The sequence below is a fragment of the Amphiura filiformis genome, chromosome 8, assembly GCF_039555335.1.
Source record: "Amphiura filiformis chromosome 8, Afil_fr2py, whole genome shotgun sequence".
In the NCBI taxonomy this organism is placed as follows: domain Eukaryota; kingdom Metazoa; phylum Echinodermata; class Ophiuroidea; order Amphilepidida; family Amphiuridae; genus Amphiura; species Amphiura filiformis.
The window spans coordinates 14,300,097-14,324,185 of record NC_092635.1 but is presented as its reverse complement, the minus strand read 5'-3'; the positions used below and the strand labels follow the sequence as shown (position 1 = coordinate 14,324,185).

Genomic DNA, 24,089 nt, shown 5'->3' with positions numbered 1-24,089 from the left:
AAGAAGGTAGGACTATAGACGAATCCAACGAGCCAAGTCATGGTCAGGATTTGGTCGGCCATGACGGGTACCCGCATGCACCAGACTGGTGTAGTGACTGCCCAATTGGGTGGATTAAAGCCGCTTAAAAATTGATGTTAGATTCTTTTGTGTTGTACACTATCATTATTCTTTTGTCTACGTGTAATTAACACAGGTGATAGAATGCAGTTTAAAATACCCTCCAAGGCCGCATCATTTCACATTTTAAGTGAGATGGAGCCGACGGGGACCCAACTTTGGCAGCCATTGAGGTGTAGGAATGCGTGAAATTGGATTCGTCTATGACAGAGAAATTAAAAAATTGTGTCAAATGAACTTAGTTAAATAACTGCAGGCAAAAACTTGATTTATCTTTTCCTTGCACCATAGCCCATTTTTAGTACCTTTTATTTCAATAAGATATAATATTATGGGTAAATTTATAAAGGAATGGCGATCTATGCATTTTCAGCACCATAGTTAATGGTTTTAGTTGCATGTACTGCGATCTCATTTGCGTATTCTTATAGAATGCACTACATGCGTCTTCTGTGATGACGCTATTGCTGCAGTGTACCGTGTGATAGAGGGTATGCAGAGACCAATGAAATTTAGCCCTGACAAGCTAAACCATAGCCAATGACTAAGAATTTTTTAAATTTATTTATTAATTTTTAAAATTAATTTATTAATTATTTATTTTTAAATTTTAAAATTTATTTATTAATTTTTTTTTTTAATTTAAAAATATTCAGTAAATTACTGACAACCATTTTGGTATTGAGTTGGAATGGCTGCAAACCTTTGTTTTACAGCTCTAATTTCTAGTATAGTTAATTATCTTGGATGAGTGAATTATTTTGTGGATCGCTCATGAGCGACAACATGGCGCCGAGCATGGCCCTCACAGAAACGCTCTCATTGCAAATAATGTTCTTCTGCTGTTGGTTTTGGTGATTTTGAGGCGCGAAGACGGCGCCATCCACACTTACCAACACAAAATCAATAGCAATCGAGCAGGGCGATTTTTACAATTTGATTCAGGAGTTGCGGAATTCAGGTGATGGGGGTGCATGTTTTAGGCAGGTGATGCGTATGTCTATTGATCAGTTATTAGCGAGGGTGGAACCACACCTTCAACACTAAAATACACATGCATGTCTTGCATCTCCTGCAGAGAGACTTGCAATAACAATTCGGTGAGTAAATGTATCTTAATTCTTCACAATAAATCAGCTATCCTAAAAAGTAAATCCAAATTAAAAGTTTTGAATATTTACTTTAAATTAATTTAACCTTAATTGTAACATCATTTTACATGGAAATTGTCTGGTTTGACTTTCATTACATCCATTACAGTCAATACAGGGATGAAAGTCCACTTTTGACAAAAAGCCTGAAAAACAGAGTGAAAATTACCAGAATGGCCCTAAAATGGGCTAAAAGTAAAAAAAAATTGTGTAAATCTGGACTACAAAAAAGCCTAAATTCAGGTAAAAGCCTGAAACTTACATCCCTGTAAATATTAGTATGGAAACCACCTTAAAATGACTGCAAGCATCCCGAGTGCTTTTATAAGGTCAAATGCGGCATACGTTAGTCATCAAAATACACACAATTTACAAAACTTGACTCAAGATTTTCAACAACAAATACATTCATAAAAGCAGCCATTTTTTGGTTTCAGTGAGTAAACATCTTGTTTCACCAGGTATCCCCAGCATATATTGTTGAATTGTTGCTGTGAGTTGCTTTAGTCTTTAGGTGCCATTGCCTGAAGCTGCTTCAAGTTGGGGTCACATTCTTCTGTTGCTTCTTGCAGTAAAACCTAATAGGATACAAGTTTAAATATGACATTTAACTAGCATTCAAAAGTAACAATTCTTTTAAAACAAGGAATAAAACTATTTAACCATGCACACATATATTCACATTCACTACACACAAACCCAACCTATGTTTAACCCAGTTAATCATAAGCAACCTGTTGCAATGCTATGAGTAGTTTTAACCTGATATAACTTTAAAATGTTTTTAAACAAGATGGTTTCTTGGGCCAAAAGCCTGTGAAATATTGTACTGAGGCCTATAAGATGGACTCAATGTTGGCTTCAACATCAATCATTCCCAGCTATTTGGCATTACCCATTGTTGACTTGCAAGCCGACGTCTTACAAAGTGTCATAAAAAGTGGACCAGTTTAACATTACTAAAATCTTCAAAATGTTAAACATGTATTATGTATCAATTATACAAATTGAGTTTGAGCCTGTCGAATTTGACAAGGCTCCATAGATTTTCAGCTCAACTGGCCTGATTGGGAAAGGTTGAGCTTATTCTTAATACTGAGTAAATCCCTATAACCTTTAAATAGATTTGGAGAATATAGACAAGAATGAAATTTGCTTTAATACCTTGATTGAGTCTTGATCCTTCTTTGCAGCAAGTATCTTGGCAAGTTGTAATCGAGCTACTGATCTCATGAAGAAATCACAGGGTTGATGAGATGCCACCAAGGCTTGCTGGAAACTACGTTTGGCATGTCTACACAATTATAAATGGTGATGGAAAAAAGTGTTACTTAAAGTCTGTCACTCAAATGGTTTGTATCAATGAATCAATCATTTATAATTTACATTCAGTATTTTGCAGCACTTGTATCATGGTCATCAGCATTTATTATTAAGAAAGTGCAATTGCAAAAAAATATCAGAAGGGCAAAACTGACAAAAAATGTGGATGTCATGAGGCAATGGTGCCCTTGTACATGTGCCTATATCAGGCAATGGTGCCCTTGTACATAGCTGAAACCTCCTATATTTCAACCCCTTGGTTTGTATTGTACACATCAACAGAAGCCAAGCAGTTCATCCATTATCTTGAAATAATTAGAAGGCAGTTGTGCCATTTTACTATCTTCAGAACAAGCTCTGCAAATCCGAAGAACAGTCTAACATTTCACTACCGCTCAGAGATAAAAACCAAGTTATGTAAGTTATGGTTGAACAAATTCATCAAGATCGGTGGAGTAACCTCTGTAAACAAAGTTTGTTGTATCTGATTTAGAAAAAGGTGTTGCCAATTGTTGCCAAGACCTGTGCTGGAGATACATCTAGTGTCGGTTGCCAGTAGAAATCCTTATCATCAAGTGCTGACAAAGGCAACAGTGTTTACTGAAACATACACAGGTTAGTGTCTATATTTAGTGAGTTTTTAACATTTTATGATTTTCTTCTCCCCTGAATTAGTGCATTTTCTGGATCGCATACAACATACTTTGTTTATCAAGTTACGTACAGTTAAGTGATAACATACTAACCAGAAATACCAGAAAGGTGAGCAGATTATCATCCTTTCCTTTGAAATATGTTAAAAATCTAAATTCTAAGACAAGTGTTCACACAAGTGGCTCTTCAAAGTTTGCACTATCATCAACTTCACTTGCATGTTCCAAACCAGACATGTATAGTTAAATGCTGAAGAGAGTCAGTACTCAGTACTAACATTTAGTTTTTTATACTTACTTTACATTTGAATTTTGTGAGTGTAACAATCCTTGTAATAACAATGCCACTGGATTTCCAGGCTTTAGTTTCAAGGCTTCTGTAATAGCTTCCTGTGCTAAATTCAACCATTTTTCTTTTTCTTCTGACACCTACAAAACAAAGAAATTATTCTGTAAATAAATTGTTTTATAAAACCCAACATAGTACTCAGAAATTTTTCTCACATTTTCTCTCCATAGCAAAAGAGGAGTAGAAGTGAGGTATATTAATGAAACTTGGCAGGTATGTAGAACAGGCATCAGGTTTTATCTGTTTGCACTGTCAGCACATTTTGAACATCAGTCATTAGGGTTAAAAGTCAATGAGCAATATTTATTTGGCATTTGTTGTATTTTGGTCAAGTAATTTATCCCTGGAAGTGACTACATATGAAAAAAATAAAAATGAATAGCTAAGATAAAATTTTACTGGCTATACCACTGCATCAAAATCTCAATTGGCTCAAAAATCACCACTGACACCTATTTCTGGCTATATCTGTTTCGAATCAAGTTGCTGACATTAGCCTGAGTGGACTAAATCTGGTCACAATGAGGAATGAAGACATATGTAGATGATACAATGGGCAAAATCATGATTTTGTCTCGATGTATATCCTATCCCTTTCCTAACCCTGTTTTTGAAGTTTTAATTGATGACCTAAAATTGCTTGGAACATGTCATACTTTGTATGTGGTGAGAGCAAGATGTGCTAGCCTAAGCAATATAACAGCCTGGTTGGAAGACACCCTCTGGAGGGCCTGTCGGTAACACACTTCAGCAGCAGCAAGTAGACCAGCATTCTTGTACACTTCTGCCAAAAACTGAAAAGATATTTAAAAAAAATGTATACAAAGTATAATTAATTATTGATTAAAATCAATAAAACTAAAAGGACCAATAAATTGGCTTTATAGATGCACACACAAAATAGAATGCAAAACTCTTAAAACTGCAATATTTTGTTTGGTTAACCATATATAAATAAAAATAAATTAATACATATAAAAAAATGCAACAATTTGTATGATTGATTTTCTATGTGTGCTAGTTTCATGTTTCACAAGCAACATTGAGTAATGTTTACCTCCATATAAGGGAAATACCTTCACCATGGACTTGATTTTCATGACAAAACCTTTTATTTGGTTCACTAAACAAATAACAATACCACCCACACTCATTTAGGAATTAGTAAAGAAATAAAATGTATATAAATTCTGTGTAACTAACTGTAATTGTAAATTTCTTTCCAGGCTAATGCGTATAGCAAACTAGGGTGTGCATAAGTGTGTGTTAATGCATGCAGAAAAATGCCTTGGAATACTTCAGGCAGTTATTGTTACCAACTTTTCTAGAAAAGAATTGATTAATCATGGCTCTGGTAATTGATGACAACATTAACTTTACAAACAGTAGTGGCAATAGTCAACTGACATTCAAAGTTTATTACTGGGAGCAGATTTTAACAGCAGTACTCTTTTTGCTTGTAGCACTCACTGGTATCATTGGAAACTCCATGATCATATTAGCAGTTGCATTCTCACGTAAACTACAGACATCCACTAATGCGCTCGTCACCAGTCTTGGTGTCACTGATCTCATAACATCATTCTTTCTGATATTTTACACCACTGCTATACTTGGAAAGAACCGCTGGCCCATACCTCATGCCTACTGGTTGTGTGAATTAACGGCATTCATGACATATTCTTGCACTGGAACTAGTTTGTACACTCTGGGTGCCATCGGGGTAAATCGTCTTGTACTGATTGTAAAACCACGCTTGTATCCTAGAATTGTCACCTCTTGGAAGCTTGGCCTCTGGATAGCTATTCCATGGCTGATACCAGCACTTGCAAATATTATAGTTATTGTGACAGTTTTGGGAGACTTTGGCTATGATAGTTTTGACTATGCATGTGCTGCTGTTGGAAACAGTGTTTATCTCTCTCTATACACAATTCTTGTTGGATATTTGATTCCATTCTTTATGATAACCATCAGCTATTCCAAGATTTACATCCACTTAAGAACACATTTTAAAAACAGAAGGAAATCACTTCGTGCCTCATCTAGAAGCTTCAAACCTACCACTCGGCTTGTGATTTCTACGCCTGAGAGCTCTAGTACTGATGCCTCTCAAAGCAACCCAGATAGTTCTGCTACTGTGGCCTCTCAAGATTTGCAACTTCAACAAGCACAATCCAACACTAATACTACAGATCTGCAAACCAGGAGGAAACTAGCACGTGAACATCGCAAACAGGTTGAAATCACAAAGAACCTGTTCTTGGTTGTGTGTTCCTTTTTCCTGTGTTTCTTGCCATATTTTATCTTGGTTCCATTTGATAACTCCACTGTATATCATATATTGTTCTACACTCGTATAATAACACTTGGCAACTGTACCGTCAATTTCTTCATTTATGCGAGTAAGCATCCCGATTTCAAGGACGTACTGAAGCACATGATCACATGTTCCTATTCTGAAATTCAACAACCCTCTACATTTCTCAAAATGCTCCTTCAATGGAGAAATAGATGACTCCACATGGCATTAACATTTTTATAACTTTGTATGTAAAATGCTTGAAAGGTGGAAATCATGGAGCACCAAACTTTATGTAACTTTTTACAATAAATTAACAAATTACATAGTCTATACAGATGTACCATTACAAACAGATAATAAGCAGACCATTGGAATCTGCACAAAAATGGGATTTTGTAAGGATCCTACTTGCTGGTAGGAAGTATTAAGATTTCATACTGTGAATATCAATGCTGATAAAAAAATTATTATATCTACAAGGGGAAAAGGATCATTTTACAGCTGTATTTGTTTCTTGCTAAGTAATATCTTGGCAAACAGATGACCTATTCAGGTTTTGACAATATAAAGCATGAAAAAGGTTTATTTCCTGTAGGATGTGCACATTTTGTATTGGAAAGTAAAATGAACATAATTCACATCAACCCTACTTTCTAACTAATTTGGTCATAATATTTGTGAGTGAGATTTTAATATAATTTGAGATTTTAAACATAATATGCCATAATCTTGAGTCCAAATATAAACAACAACAACAACAACAACAACAACAACAACAACAACAACAACAACAACAACAACAACAACAACAATAATAAAAAATAAAAATAAAAAATAATAATAAAATCCAAACAAATGCATTTTGGTTATGAGTGCACTTACAGGAAAAAATTTTTCTGGCTTTATCAACAAATAAAGAAAACTATTTACACAGAAAAAAAAGAAGAAAAGAAACATAACAACAAATAAACACAAATCCTGACCGGCACACAACCCAATTGAAAAAAAAGCAAGGGAATGTGCTGGCATGGGAATCAAACCCATGACCATCCGATCTCTAGACGGATGCCTTATCCATTAGGGTAGAGTCCGAAGTTTTCCGTTTTGCGGAAAACGGAAAAAAAATCATAGAATCGGAGGTACAACACGGAAAATTACATTTTTGTATGATGTGACAAAAATTGTTAAAAGATAAGAGAAATAAATGTTTAAAACAATCATGAGTTATGTGTGTCGATTTTTATGATAAAAATACTGTTTAATAATACTGAAACTAAGGTATATTACCATGGCATATTGATCGTGATATTGAACACTTTATTGTGACATGAACCAACTTTATCCCTCCAAACATCCTAACAGTCGACCTATTATCGTGAGAATATTCCAATCAGAGCATATTGATCGCGATATTGAACACTTTATTGTGACATGAACCCCCTATATCCCTCCAAACATCGTAGCAGTCGACCTATTATCGTATGAATATTCAATCAGAGCATATTGATTGCGATATTGAACACTTTATTGTGACATGAACCCCCATATCTCTCCAAACATCGTAACAGTCGACCTATTATCGTGAGAATATTCCAATCGGAGCATATTGATAGCGATATTGAATACTTTATTGTGACATTAATATTATTGTTTATACATTTTAAGCTTTATTCAAGAAACACAGATTTGCAAATTTTACAACACGGATTACAACACAGAAAATGGATTTTATGGTAAACTTCAGACTCTACATTATGCTACTAGCTCCCACTGATAAATGGTGGTTAAAACTGGGTCTAATGTTAGCAGTCGTGGTATACAATACACAAACAAATATTACGCATAATAAATTATTTAACATGTTTTGTTAACTGGTTCTGTATTTTGTCTGGAATTGGATAGGTTTTTTTTTTTTTATGTACGGGCATATCTAGGCATTAGCAGCTGAAATCTAGGAGATAACGCTGACGAAACTTCGGCCAGGCACAAGTGACCTGGTGAACCCTAGATATCTGGTCGGGGTATTTTTACAGGAAAGGCAAGTGTAGCCGACAATCGGGTGTTACCCTGAACGGCACCGCCTGTAAACGAGGTCTTTTTTTTTATCATGGATCATCTGCCCGCCATTACCAGATGAACCACAGGAGAGCAGAGATTTTTTTTTTTTTTTTTTGGAATTGAACCCGGGATCTCTCGCACCAAAGTGGGTAAGATGACATACCTGCCATCCTTGTGATGTTGTAGCCTTGTCTATCACAGCATTCCTTACTGACTGGATATCTGTCACATCCCCCTCTCTGTATAAACCATTTAAATACAAGATCTCAACTTGAAGGAGTTGTAAGAAGGAATTCAATTCACTGTCTATATCATCATCAGATTCAACCTGTTAATTAATGAGTAAAATAAATATAATATTAAAGTAACACTAACTTTATTGGTATCAATAGGTATGGAACATAAACAAATTATGGCTGGATCATAAATTAAATGACAATAACTTATCTTCATGTCCTAGGATTTCAGCAAGCTTATTATGCTTTAGCTAGAATATTATATTTCACCTTGCCTTTACATGTGCCATGATCTGATCCAATTAGACAAAAGTCAGTAAAAATTAAATTAAAAAATACAGAAATATAAGGAGCAAAAATACAATAAAACATATAATATAAATTGAAGATCATAACTTTTCAAACCAAGTATGCCATGATGTGCGGATTTCAACATCAGTCAGCATAGGAACTGAGCAAGTTGGAAATAGTAATAACTCAATTTTCAAAATTTGGTCTGAGAGGATCAGATCTTGCCACATATTAAGAACCTGAAGTCATGTCTACATAACTCCTAGTCAATGCATATAAGCGGTTAAAAGTGCACTGGATGAATAGTGTGACAATACCTTGTGATATCACCTGCATCCACTACGCCTCTGAATTGAAACTAGTTAGTATCATAGAACTGGGGGTAACACTCAACCTTTATTTTGAGTGAACATTTTTTAGACTTTTGTGGAAATCAGTCATACAGAATAGGTAAATTAGGGTCTTGAAGTTATGACACCAAAAAATCCTTATGGTCACAGGCTGTTAACATTATTATTATTAAGGTTCATTTGGATCACCACAAAACATTACCTTTTCACAGAAACGCAGTGCCTCATCCAAGCGTCCACATTGCACCAAACTCAGGACAACTTGACCAGCTGACCAATTTGACAACTTACTCTGACCAGTCTTTGTTGCTGTATAAAAATAAAACACCAACAATGAGGGTATAAAATCAAATACAAACTTTATATGTATGTGCAATTTACTTCCTGGGTCTCGCTTTTAACATACAATCGTCACTACAATAATCCTTGATATACATGCATGTACTTTGGGAAGCAGCTATACATTAAACATAATGCTCTACTTTGCCAACCTTTTTTAAAAGGTCGGCAAAGTAGCAACAAATATCAAAATTAAGATTTTGAAGATTAAGAAAATTAAGATTTTGAAGATTTTGAAAATTGCTTTGATATTTGAAGTTTGAAACTTCATTATGCTTTTAAGATTATAATGAAAGAAAAGTTTCTTAATATTAATATTAGACCAAATAAAAAATGTTTGTTTGCCCTTTGGAGATAAATAAATAAATAAATAAATAAATAAATAAATAAATAAATAAATAAATAAATAAATAAATAAATAAATAAATAAATAAATAAATAAATAAATAAATAAATAAATTAATTAATTAATTAATTAATTAATTAATTTATTTATTTATTTATTTATCAATCAATCAAAAAGCACAGGCAATACCCAATAGTGTTGAAAGAGCACTAAATTAAAGGGAAGCCCGACATACAAAGCGAACAAAAAATAAACTGAAAAGCAAAAAACAAGATAAAAAAAAACTATTGGAGTGCTTTATCTACAGCCTTGAAAGCGGACAAGGTGGGACAACAGACAACAAACAATTATAGAACTTGTAGGGTTTAACAAGTAAATACATTTTACATTTGAAATATTCAATACAAAATATCAAATCTATTCAATATTGGTCAAACATTAAACATAATCTTCGCAATGTAGTAAAAACATTCATATGTTAATAAGAAATAGATGCAATACCTTGTTGATATATAAATCGTGCAATCTTTGCAGCCGTATTAGATTTACTGGGGATTCCTCCATGACTATCCCATGTACATTTTGATGAGGCACTTGCAACAAGTGTTGCCCAGTTATTAAGATTGTCTGCAAAATTAAACAAAAGTACATTTTTATAATTTCTAGAAGTTTAAACTGACTTTCAGCACAGAGATCACTAACCTTGAATTTTCGATGTGTGACACACATCTTCATCAGAAGAAGTCCTGGGATGTTGTGATGGACTTGCCCTTTTGTTGAGTATTGGTAACTTTCGGTTGAATGAGGGCGTTGTATAAGGTTGGCGTGTGTGGACACGCACTCGGGGATTGACTTAGGGATCGTAATCTTTGAGCACGCCGATCCTCGAGGATCCTATGACCGTCTGAACACGGCTTATGTTAAACTTGTATTCAGATTCCCTTTGACAAACTAAGCGTACTCACAATTACTGTCACCGCGTACCACTGCGTTACTTCATACTGATGGCGCCGCCGCTGATTGGCTGCTCATATGACCCGTATGACATGATAAAGTTCACTGTTGCTGGCCTAATACACGCATACACACACATTTGTATGGTGCCGTACCACTGTATGGTATATCGGAACTGACCCGTAATAGTGTTGTTTTATCGCAGCATAACCTATTCGGTTTATTTATGCATATTTACTACGTGATATTAAATGGAAAATAAACTTATTTTTGTAAAAAAATGAATGACTGTTTTACTTTGCGACTTCGAAATTTCATTTTGTGTAATTGATTAATTTTAAGATTATTATACATAACATAGATTGTTGTTGTCTGATTATGCGCGGCGCTTGGGTGATGGAATATATGGCAACACTGATGCAATCGGCTCATTCATAAAAAAGCAACTGACAGAACACACGTGTGTGCATGACATGATTGAAAAAGTGCATCAGGAATACTGACTTTACTGTTCGAATTTCAACGTGATTTTGCCGTTTTTTACTGTCAAAACGCACCAAATTTCATCACAGAAGACCACCAGATCTTCAGTCATTTCTCTGCATATCTCTGATGATCAAATGAACAGGATTGGAAGTACAAATATTGTGCATTTTTAACTTACCAATTTTCCATGTGCAGTCAACAAAAACACCAAACTGTCAAAATTCAAGCTTCCACTTCAAATCGAAGCTGAAGTTCAGTGAAGTTCGAGCCCGAGTTCGAAGTTCATGGACAGTACATTTGTACGACATTCAAGGCTCAGGAGCACTGGTACCAGCCCACAATGGAAATTCCGGGATATCTTCAAGTTCAACACCTGTGTTCATGTCGCTGTCAGAAGAAGACTCGTCTGATATTTCCTGGTGTGTATACCAAATGATTTCCTCGTCTTCGTCTTCAGATGATGGCCAGTCGTCATCTTCGCTGTCGCTGCTCTCTGAGTCTGAATCTGCTAGAGTGAACCGAAAACTAGAAAGCTCAGCTTCCGATAACCTGGAGTCTATTTGGATTTCTTCATCGAATATTTGGCTTTCAAGTTTTTGTACATGCTGAATTGCGTTATACCAGTTATGGGGTGTAACCTTTTGTAGTTCTTCAAGAAGAAGTTTTTTTACCTGACTCAAAGTGAAAGTTTTGTTGTTCCTCGCTACACCACCTTTGACCTGGCCCCAGATAAGTTCTATTGCATTGAAGTCACACCAGTATGGAGGAATTCTTACAACTTCATGACCATGTTCTCTTGCAAGTTCATCGATTACATAGGATGCTGGGAAGCGATGTTTATTATGCCTAATTAGTTGATGTAATTGAACTTTTACCATCCTTCCATCAAATTCGATATCATGATCCCGGAGCCATTGCTGCATTATAGCCTTCTTGGAGTTTAATGTTGGTATTTTATTCCTTATCATGGAATGATACGGACGCATTGTCCATCAAAATAATACTGTTCTTTGGAATGTTGGGAGAAATTGATTGTTAAACCAAGTTAAAAACCTGTTGCCGTCCATTTCGTCATGATAATCGGCCTTGCCCTTCTTGCTTTGGAAGCACAGCAGTGCACCTGGAATAAATCCATCCTCGCATCCAGCATGAAGTATGATGAGACGATTTCCTGAACCAGTAGGAACATTGATACCACGGACCCGTCTTTGTCCAACCAGCATCTACCAAGTGTGTGATTGAGTTAAGCCAGGTCTCGCCAAGATATACTAGTGTTTTTCCGGTAAGTCTTAAGTCTTTCATTTTTAATAGAAACGTTTGCCTCTTCGCGATAACATCTGGTCGCTCTTTTAAAATGTTTCTTGAAGCTTCATTACGGGACTTATATTTGTAGCCCATATTTTGCAGGATACGTCTTAGTGTAGAAATAGAACCTGTAAAGCCCAGCTCGGACCTAACCTTTTCATGGATTCTAGCAAGGGTAGGCCATGTTTTGTCACAGTACATGTCTTGAATTAATCGTCGAATTGCAGATCTGTCAAAAGCATCAACGCTATCTTGTGCTTTTTTTTGCTTGGGTCCAGTTTTTTTTGGCGATTTGATGCCATCCCTGATTTTATGTAATGTTTGGCGACTAACTCCAGTGGCAATAACAGTTTCCTGTAAAGGTTTTTTTTTTTTTCTTTTCTATTGATTTTCGTTAGCAGTAAAATATTGGTAAACATTATAAATAATCTTCTGCGCCTGTCGGCAGTATGCCTTTCCTTGGCCCAAGAGGGAAGCCATGTCTCAAATCCAACAAATCTGTTAATTGCTTGCACACTGAATGTGGTGATTATTCACGAAAAATACACTGGCCTATGTAAGTTTTAGCCTATGCAGATGAATGATCGTCGAAAAGCTTAATTTGTATTTGCCGGTATCGGCGGGGGGAAAACCCTGTAACGAGTGGGTATGTTTTATTTATTTACAAAGTACACAAACACACTTGGTTATAGTAAATTCGACAAAAGTCGGTATTTTATTTTAGACTTCTCAAACCTTAGTTAGCAAAATGAATGTAATTAGGTTAAGCTTAACAACTTTAATACGCTCGCCAAGTTATTTATTTTTTTTTTCCATTACAACAGACGACGCTTGTTTATGATTTTGGCTTGTATCCGTTATCTTTTATCATAGCTTAGCATATGTGTGGTCTCTGAACCGTGTACATTTACGGAATCTCCATGGTTGTACATGCACAGGCTAGCGCAAGATGTACAATACATCACTGTTGTGAATGAGGTTGATCGCTCATGCATTGACATCGCAATTATTTGACATGTGGTACGCAGCGGTGACAGAGTACGCTTAGCTTGTCAAAGGAATCTGAATAAGAGTTTACACTTACTTACCTGGGAAGAGATGTATAGATTTCTGGGCAGACTTCAGGCAATCAGGACTACCGCAGCAGTTTCACACACAGCTTGGCAACCCCTCCTCCACCCCACTACCCTTTGGTTACCTACTGCTACAAATTCTGTTACACTTACTTACCTGGGAAGAGATGTACAGATTTCTGAGCAGACTTCAGGCAATCAGGACTACCCGCAGCAGTTTCACACACAGCATTTACCAATGGGATATCCTATAATATCATTGAATAACAGAAGTAACAAAATTAATACATGAGAGTGAGTGGTCTGATTGTCAAGACAAGAGTTGGGAACTGCTGGTAAACATTTCATGAATAAATCATGTTGGCAAACCTTCATTGATAATTGACTGAATATAGGAGGGGTAGGTGGCCACACGAAAGGAAAGAATTTTAATAGCCAATCTTGTGTTGTTGTTGTTGTTTTCTGGGTGATCAGCTTATAAATATTGGGAATAAATTCTGGCAGCAAATGAGATTAAGATAACAGAATTGGTTAAGTGACATCTTTATCAAACTATCTAGGCAATGACTGAGGAGGGCAGCAGATGAAGATTTGCAGAGGGTGACATTATATTATACATAAATTAAACTATTTGAATTCCAATTTTGGTAAATCATGATACACACCTTGCAGGAGGTGAATGTTTCCAATGCTGTTTTGCTGTAAGAAACTGATTTCTGCAAAAAATCAAGATTACATGTTTAAATCAAGATTACATGTTTAGAATAAACATCACAAACATTAAATGTATTGAGTGAAAAGTTTAAAATAATGGCGGTATTGAAATTTCATATCATATTCTGCTACTTTCTCATCTTACATTATGTTTATTCTGAATGTTTTTACTACTGTAACGCGGCTGGGCCGCGGGGTGAATACTGAGAATCCAGAACCTGGAACGACTGGACAAAAACTGTACGAAATGCCATCTAAAATGGTGAACTACTGTTATTGCTAATTTCACTGGTTCTTACTCATGGCGGGAGCTTTAGACTGATGCCAGCTTGTCTATCAGTTTGGCAATTGAGCAATTTAGGCCAATCAGAAGTCAAATTTCTTTGGGATATAAAAATCAATGAATAAACCAGAAAATAATAGGCTTCAGCCTATTTAATTAATTTTGAAGTCACTGGCAGATTTTCCACATACTTTCCTTGATTCTGAAGTATAGAACTGCACAATTGATAGAATAAACAGGAAGGTCCTTTTTAATTTATAAAACGACGAGTGTGCCTTTAATCCATAACACAAAAATTCAGAGCACAATTTCATGCCTGAAATTTACCACCAATCTGGCCCATGCATGCATGCACGCACATCATAATGCAAGGCCAAGCTTAGCCTTTCTTGAAGACTAGGAACTTCCCTTTTATATTCTATCGTAATTAAATTAAGATGATCAAACCATTGTTTTATCAGTCACTGATGAACCAAGATGTCCAAGAGAAGCAGAAGGCAGAGCCTAAGTAAGCTTAAACTTTCCAGGTCACCTACAGGCGATAAAAGGCGCAAGGCTCAGCAGCCTAGGCCATCTAAGCTTACCAATTATGACGATTTGTGACTGTAAAGATGCTAAAATAGTGCAGTTCTATAGGCCTACCTTCGATGAAGACAATTAAGCATTCATGGGAACCAAATTCACAAAGCGGAGAAAGCTAGCCTTGAAAAAGGCTCGATGATGATGGATGGATGACAACCCATTTTACACAGGACTATGGCTGACATGGCTGTCGTCTGCTACATTTTGACCATCATTTTTGGCTGAAAGTTCCCATAAATTGCATTAAATGTCTTCCACATCGAGCTGAAATTTACTGAACCAATGTCAAGGAAAGCGAGGCTACGGCAGTGAGTGGCAATCACTTCCAATGCCCGATGAGTCTCATTTCAAATCTGCTGTGACGGAGCTGACCAGGGGCGTGACTGCCCCTGGCAGCGTCAAACCAAAAAGTGAGCAATTTTGGCGAGCAGCCGCTTTTTATACGAGCAATTTATCGCTAAAGATGCTAAAATTTATCGCTAAAAGATGCTAAAATAGTGCAGTTCTATAGGCCTACCTTCAATGAAGACAATTAAGCATTCATGGGAACCAAATTCACAAAGCGGAGAAAGCTAGCCTTGAAAAGGCTCGATGATGATGGATGGATGACAACCCATTTTACACAGGACTATGGCTGACATGGCTGTCGTCTGCTACATTTTGACCATCATTTTTGGCTGAAAGTTCCCATAAATTGCATTAAATGTCTTCCACATCAAAGCTGAAATTGACTGAACCAATGTCAAGGAAAGCGAGGCTACGGCAGTGAGTGGCAATCACTTCCAATGCCCGATGAGTCTCATTTCAAATCTGCTGTGTGACGGAGCTGACCAGGGCGTGACTGCCCCTGGCAGCGTCAAACCAAAAAGTGAGCAATTTTGGCGAGCAGCCGCTTTTTATAGTGCGCAATTTATCGCGAAACCACGCCCAAAACGAGAGTTGAGTGAGCAGAAAAATCAGTTTCCTTGCTCATGAAAGCAATTTATAAATCTTTTCTCGTGAGCAAGAAAACAGCACATTCTGCTCACGAGAACTCACTCACCGAAAAAGGTTTCTGATTGACTGAAAAAACATGAAAAAACGAACGCTGCACAAACCCAGACAAGCGAGAATCCGACCATAGACATCCCCAGACGGGTCGATCTCCAGAATAAAAAGCTTAATTTGACAGAATCTTTACTAGATTCAGAGAATTACACCCAAAATCGACAAAGAACTGGCAACTAGTAAATAAATCAAAACTTTCCTAGATCAAAAATATGCACGAAACACATCATTTTAAATCAATTAAGTTACGCTGAAATTCAATTCAGATTTCAATAAAAGTAATTTTGATAGTATTTCCACCTGTGCTTTGCCATAAACTTTTATTAATTTGCACAATAAAATAATTTGAATCATGAAAATCTGGCGATCAAATCAGTGACTGGTGAGTAATACAATACTCTTCATTCAGTAAGCTTATAAAAATGCATGACCAGAACATCGAAATTGAGGACTCATCAAAATTTGGTTATAAAATCATGACAACTAGTCCAAGAGAGATAGGTACGTGTAACAATACAAAAATAAGACCATAAGCCTCACACGAGCTCAAATAACCAATTTTTAGAGAATGAGCGAAAATCCATTTTCGTTACACTGCTTACAGTAAATATTTTATTACCCTGGTCCGGAATGCAGCTGGCGATAGCATGGAAGAGGCAAAGTCTCCTTTACGCGCCAACAACCAATGGGTCAACCGTCTTGTTGTCAAGACCGTTGATCAACCAATCAATGTGATTGTTTATCACTTCTGTGTTAATGCTTACGTACGCTAAATGCACAGCACAGATCAGGAAAGTAATAAAAAAATAACTGTAAATCTGTGATCCCTTGTTTTATCTACCTCCATCATTCACTGAACATTGTATAAAGCTGGTTTGTTTCTGTCCATTTGAAACCCCAACTTTAAACAAGTAGATAAAATTTTTTTTTTTTTCCATTTTGTGTAATCATGGGCACGTCAGAATTTTTCAGAATTTATTTTGTTAACAGAAAGTGAAAACATATGAAAAAATTGTGGTCATCTAAATTGTACACAGATGTGTAGTTTAACTACAATTCACCCCGCACACTTGTCAATTTTTTTATGCTGGATTTATTGCTTGGAAACATTTTTTCAATTAAATCAAGAAATTCAACTAAATTTCTTCAAATCATTGCAGCTTAAGATAAATATTTTACATCACATGACTGTCATCTATGGATGAGTTATACAGATCGAATTGAACTATTTAATTTGTGTGATAGTAAAAAGAATACAAATTGTTGTATTTCACTTCACTTGTCAACCAACTTTAAAACCAAGTAATCTACCTTTAAATTTGGAATGATTAATATCATAAAAGAATTGCCTAATCGCGCTATGGGCTCCCTTGACATAAGTGGAATTTTAGGCACAACCTAAAAGTGCCCTCCCGTAAAATTCTCACCAGCAAATAAGGGCATGAAACCTTAATTCTTGTTGGGATTTTAAAGGAGGGAGTGCTCTATTTACCCCAAGGCAAAGGAGCCCAAGTGCGCCATTTGGCTAAACTTTACAGTATTCAAACTATCAAACACTTACGCAGTTTTATATATAACTAGATTTCACGGTTCTCAGGTTGGGTGGTTCTCGTGATAGGACTTTCTCTGATTACGCGAACACCTGCTACCCATAGGCCTACCTGCCCTGACCTTTTAAACTAACTATGATATACGTCTCTCAATGATCAAGACTCAATTAATTTGACACAATAATCAACTTAGTAGTTTTGTAGCTGTGACGCTTACTTGGCCGTAATCTGAAACCCATCGTTCGCCTCTTCCAAGCCCTGTCCTGCTACCACATATGAGCCCCCCCGCCCCCCCAAAATATACCCCGGAAATAGTCATGTTCTGAGTAATAGGCCACTACTACACGTGTGTTGAAAATAGGCCTATTGATCCGATCAGATGCACCTGCACGATTAGCCACACTGTAATGCTTTCTGATGCTCGCACCGCACCCGCTGGTACTCCGTGAACTATGCGATAGCGAAGCGCTGCGGACGCCGCGATGCGCACCGCGAGCATTAACGTTAGTGAGCATTTCGCACGCGATAAGCAGCGGACAGAGTGACGGACGGACACGCCCGTTATTAGTATTAAGATACCCCGTTTACATTGGGTGAAAGTCGTAATCGAATTCACTAAAGTCGTAATTTACTTAATTCGTCTTACAGTCGTAATTAATTGTAATTCAAAAGTCGTAATTCCAATGATGACTTGCATCGTCATTCATTTCAAGTGACTTCGAATAAGTCGTCATTAATTACGACATTTTGTTAATGTAAAGGAACACATTGTTGAATTCGTATTTACCTGCCGTAACCATTGGTAACAAACGAATTCGATATTTGTAAATTCGAATTTGGAATCGAATTCAGCCGATGTAGTGTAAACACGCACCAAACGAATTAATCTGCTGTCATGATTCAAAATACAGCTTAAGTCGATTACGACTTTTGCCCAATGTAAACATATAACATACCTGTGCTTGGTTGGGTGACAATTGCAATGTTAACTCTGCTGATAGATTCCACAACTCTCCTCTATGGGAATGTCTGGTATTATGTAAAACAATGATTACAAAATAATTAGTATTCATAATAAGTGAAATAATAACAAGCAGTGGCCGTCTTTTCCTCCCTCGGTTCATTATCTTCAATTATGTTTTTTTTCATTCCACATTGGCCAGCATGCTCATACGACACATGCTTTTTATCCTGCTGGAGTATTTTGCTTGAGCCTAGTCCAATCAGGAACCAAGTGTGTCTCCACACAAAGCCACCATTTACAATAAAAAAATATTTGAAACTGCATTTATTAAACTGTTTAACAACTTTATATGAAGGAAAATAAAAACCTTTAATTTATTCATCCATTTTTTTCTTTCCTGTGATCTATTTCATATGCACAAACTAAATCAAAATTGAAATCTTTTACTTTATCACATGTGTTCAAACATACCTTTTCAGTAACTTGGCAACCTGTCTACAAGCTAAGTCATTATGTCCCTGCAAGAAGCAAAACAAAAACCAAAAGTTCATAGATAATTTAATTGGAGAGAAGTGTTTGCAGGTGCCAGTGATAATCACAATACATTTTCTGTGAGAATCATTATTCAAAATCATCATTAAATCATATTTTCTTATGTTTTTCATTCCGAACAAGCTGAGGTTGAAACGATGCACAAATTGTTCATTTGATTGATGGGTTAAAATGATCCTTTTATCTTAGTCGTAATCTGTATGGGTACTGGAAGCTGAGGACTAGAATATGCATCAAAACAGACATATAATCACGCAAGTCAATAATACACCTGTTATGATCATTAACTTTGGTCCTACAACCATCTATATACTTGCTAAAACGTATCTCACCTGTAATGCATATATCATTGCTGATAAGAATCCCAAATCTACAGCAATAGTTTCTCCTTCTTCTTTGTCCTGCCATTTCTGTAGCTCTGTAATAGCTGCAGTAGCTAATGTCACATCACCCAAAACTAAGCCTAGAGAACACAGAGCAAATAGACCATCCACACTTGGGCTTGATAGCTGACAACTGTAACAAGTTCAGAAAGTTAAGATGTTATCTACTTTAAAAACTGGAAATAATAAAATGTATCATGTAGTTGGGAAGAGGAAGAATAGGAAAAAGATAATGAAGATGATGAAGACAATGAAGAAGAAAATGAAGATAAAAAAATTATAACAATGAACTAATGAAGGTGAAAATTATAATAAACAAGATGTACACCACAAAGCAGACAAATGATGATGATGAAAATACCAAAGGTAAAGAAGATAAGGATGAGGAAGAGGTGGAGGAGAAGATGGAAAAGAAGATGGAAGATGAAGAAGACAAAAACAAAACCTTGTTGGGCAGGAAAAACCTCCTATGTATCTTTGTCCCCTGGTCATGTTAAAAGCAAAACCTCCTATCTAATCTGTTGGCAGTTTTGCTTTAAACATGTTTAGGAGGTTTTTCCTGCCCAATGACGTAAAAAGATGACAAAGATGAAGAAGAAGATAAAGAAGAAGAAGACAATGACAACAATGTTCACAATAATGACCAAAACTGTGACAACCATGGCTAGCATGTGAAATTAAACAATATTCTTATGGACAGGTAACACAAATAAATGAGTCAAATTTAGACCACATACCAACCTTTTTTAAAGAGCAACGCGTCTTTGCTTGTTCAGTATTGCCACTCTTGTATGCCACCATGCCCATTGCAGACAAGATCTCAGATTTATCAGCCTCATTAGATGCTAACTGCAAGGCCTGTTCATAGGCTGGATAAGTAAATGATAAGAAAATCAAAGCTGATGATCCAATAAATCTATCATAATTATAGACAGCAACAATACTGTCATTGCATCATAATGGTATGTTAAGCAAAATGACCTATTTGTCACAAAATGAACACATTCAAATCTAACAAAAGCGTTAAATTTGAATTGTTTTTGGCTATATTCCATGAACCAAGATAATTATTTCTTTCTAGGAAATGTAGCCTTTGTCTGATTTTCTCATATGCTAGCAATAATGACCTCTTCCCTTAATTGAATACCTTACCAGTAGAATGAATTACAGGATGGTAATTGCTGGCTTTATAGTAATTCTAAGCAGGCTTTGCAATAATTCTAAGCACTGCTATTTCAACATTACAGCACTTAAAATGTCCATGGTTGATGAAAAAAAATAAAAATATCCAGGAGAAAATAAAGACAATGTAACATTAAGGCCATCTAATTAATGTGTTCCTCCATTGCACAAAATTAATATTTGTAAATACTTTTTAAAATATGTAATTTTGGTTCCATCAAAAATGGCAAAATGGTTCATAATTTGTACACTTGAGTTGGCTTTAAAAAAGACAATGCCATCACAAATGGCAAAATGGTCACAAGGTGTGTACACTTTGTCATCATCTGAGTTCCCATTCAGAAGTAAAACAAAATACTATCGAGATGGCTTTAGAAATGGATAATTTTGATTCCATCGCAAATGGCAAAATGGGCCATAATTTGTGTACACTTTGTCATCATCTGAGTTCCGATTCAGAAGTAAAACAAAATGTGATCGAGATGGCTTTAAAATGGATAATTTTGATTCCATCACAAATGGCAAAATGGGCCATAATTTGTGTACACTTTGTCATCATCTGAGTTCTCAGATTCAGAAGTAAAACAAAATGTGATCGAGATGGCTTTAGAAATGGATAATTTTGATTCCATCACAAATGGCAAAATGGGCCATAATTTGTGTACACTTTGTCATCATCTGAGTTCCGATTCAGAAGTAAAACAAAATGTGATCGAGATGGCTTTAGAAATGGATAATTTTGATTCCATCACAAATGGCAAAATGGGCCATAATTTGTGTACACTTTGTCATCATATGCGTTCCGATTCAGAAGTAAAACAAAATGTGATCGAGATGGCTTTAGAAATGGATAATTTTGATTCCATCACAAATGGCAAAAATTTTGCCATAATTTGTGTACACTTTGTCATCATCGAGTTCTCAGATTCAGAAGTAAATAAAAAATGCAAGTGGCTTGGCTTTAAGAATGGACAATTATGGTTCGATCACATAAAGGCCAAAAGGGGCCATTATTTGTGTACACTTTGCGATCATCTGAGTTCTCAGATTCAAAAGTTAAACAAAATAAAACTGTCAAGTTTGCGCATACTTAACTCACCTTGATAACTTGCTGAGAAGTCCTCCATCTTGTATAAAGCTACAGCAAGACCTAGGATATCACTGCACTCAATCAATGGGCTGATTGATTGGTACTTCTTGACTGCTTCTTCATGGCGACTACACATACTGTAATAGTTAACTCACCTTGATAACTTGCTGAGAAGTCCTCCATCTTGTATAAAGCTACAGCAAGACCTAGGATATCACTGCACTCAATCAATGGGCTGATTGATTGGTACTTCTTGACTGCTTCTTCATGGCGACCACACATACTATAATAGTTAACTCACCTTGATAACTTGCTGAGAAGTCCTCCATCTTGTATAAAGCTACAGCAAGACCTAGGATGTCACTGTACTCAATCAATGGGCTGATTGATTGGTACTTCTTGACTGCTTCTTCATGGCGATCACACATACTATAATAGTTAACTCACCTTGATAACTTGCTGAGAAGTCCTCCATCTTGTATAAAGCTACAGCAAGACCTAGGATATCACTGTACTCAATCAATGGGCTGATTGATTGGTACTTCTTGACTGCTTCTTCATGGCGATCACACATACTATAATAGTTAACTCACCTTGATAACTTGCTGAGAAGTCCTCCATCTTGTATAAAGCTACTAGTCCTCAGCTAGCATCGATTTAATCACCCTCGGGTTCCAAAATTCTGACAGAGTCTATCTTATTCAGAATTGTCCACAGAATTCAAAAATCAATTTCTTACTTGCCAAAGCGCTGGCCATGGGGGTGAAAAATTCACTTTTTTACCAAAAACCTCCATTTTAATAGGAAAATCCTCAAAATCAGTATTTTGATTATTTCATCAGTATTTGGTAAGCTTTTGATATCTTTTTGGTGTCAAATTAAAGCTACGCAACTGTTCCTGACAATCAATTTGAAATCTTTTTCATATAAGGTAATATTAATGTTGAAAAAAGACAAAATTTGGGCAAAAATCATGTTTTTTAATCATTTTAAATACTTTTTGGCTTTTCAAATGTTTTGAAATCTCTAATGTGACTTAAAATACAACTCTGTATATTTAGCCTAAGAGACAATATTCTTCTGATTACAAAAATGTCTTTTTTTCAAAAAAATACGCAACTGTTCCTGACAATCAATTTGAAATCTTTTTCATATAAGGTAATATTAATGTTGAAAAAAGACAAAATTTGGGCAAAAATCATGTTTTTAATCATTTTAAATACTTTTGGCTTTTCAAATGTTTTGAAATCTCTAATGTGACTTAAAATACAACTCTGTATATTTAGCCTAAGAGACAATATTCTTCTGATTACAAAATGTCTTTTTTCAAAAAATAGTGAATTTAAAGGTAAGAAATGCATTTTTTACCAAAAACCTCCATTTTAAAGTAAAATTCTAAAAATCAGTATTTTGACCATTTGCTCAGTATTTGGTGAGCTATTGATGTCTTTTTTGGTGTCAAATTAAAGCTACATAACATTTTCGTGACAATTGTTTGTAATCTTTTTAACATAAAGTCATTAAATGTTGAAAAAAGACAAAATTTGGGCAAAAATCATGTTTTTATAATTTTATTAATTTTTGGTTTTTCAAATGTTTTGAAATATTTATGTCACTTAAAACACAATTCTGTATAATAAGCCTAAAAGACAATATTGTTCTGATTACAAAAATGTCTTTTTCCCAAAAAAAAATAGTGAATTTAAAGGTAAGAAATGCATTTTTTACCAAAAACCTCCATTTAAAGTAAAATTCTAAAATCAGTATTTTGACAATTTGCTCAGTATTTGGTGAGCTATTGATGTCTTTTGTTGTCAAATTAAAGCTTACATAACATTTCTTGACAATTATTTGTAATCTTCTTCACACAAAGTCATTTAATGTTGAAAAAAAACAAAATTTGGGCAAAAATCATGTTTTTTATAATTTTTTATTAATTTTTGGTTTTTCAAATGTTTTGAAATATTTATGTTACTTAAAACACGATTCTGTATAATAAGCCTAAAGACAATATTCTGCTGACTATAGAATATAGTAAATATAAATGTGCGAATTGGATTTTTTACCAAAAATCCCCATTAAAAATTCTAAAAATCGGTATTGTGACCATTTTATCAATATTTGGTGAGCTATTGATGTGTTTTTGATATCAAGTTAAAGCCATGTAACTGCTCATGACAATCAAATGTAATCTCTTTCACACGAAGTACTTTTTATGTTCAAAAATACCAAGTTGGGCAAAATCATGAATAATAACTTTTGTTTCTTTTTTAAATCACATTAAATGTTTCAAAAACATTAAATGTGATTTGAAAGCTTTATAATTTAATATGTTTACCGTAAGAGGCATTATACTTTTGATTGCAAACATATCTTTTTCATGAAAATAGTGAATGCAAAGGT

At 35.4% G+C, this 24,089-nt stretch overlaps 1 protein-coding gene across 1 annotated transcript in view; it reads right to left on the bottom strand.

Moving 5' to 3' along the window:
- Positions 1 to 1,076: 1,076 nt before the first annotated feature.
- LOC140158359 (tetratricopeptide repeat protein 37-like) overlaps positions 1,077 to 24,089 on the bottom strand; it is a 149,318-nt gene continuing 126,305 nt past the window's right edge. The window contains exons 41-55 of the mRNA XM_072181450.1: positions 22,134 to 22,241; positions 21,842 to 21,949; positions 20,145 to 20,283; positions 19,364 to 19,547; positions 18,951 to 18,997; positions 18,472 to 18,544; positions 14,005 to 14,055; positions 13,497 to 13,587; positions 10,023 to 10,148; positions 9,039 to 9,145; positions 8,123 to 8,287; positions 4,253 to 4,390; positions 3,546 to 3,676; positions 2,436 to 2,565; positions 1,077 to 1,849 (exon numbers count right to left, since the gene is read on the bottom strand). Coding sequence (XP_072037551.1) covers positions 1,775 to 1,849; positions 2,436 to 2,565; positions 3,546 to 3,676; positions 4,253 to 4,390; positions 8,123 to 8,287; positions 9,039 to 9,145; positions 10,023 to 10,148; positions 13,497 to 13,587; positions 14,005 to 14,055; positions 18,472 to 18,544; positions 18,951 to 18,997; positions 19,364 to 19,547; positions 20,145 to 20,283; positions 21,842 to 21,949; positions 22,134 to 22,241 — 1,673 coding nt within the window. The 3' untranslated portion in view covers positions 1,077 to 1,774. The remainder of the gene's footprint in view (positions 1,850 to 2,435; positions 2,566 to 3,545; positions 3,677 to 4,252; positions 4,391 to 8,122; positions 8,288 to 9,038; positions 9,146 to 10,022; positions 10,149 to 13,496; positions 13,588 to 14,004; positions 14,056 to 18,471; positions 18,545 to 18,950; positions 18,998 to 19,363; positions 19,548 to 20,144; positions 20,284 to 21,841; positions 21,950 to 22,133; positions 22,242 to 24,089) is intronic.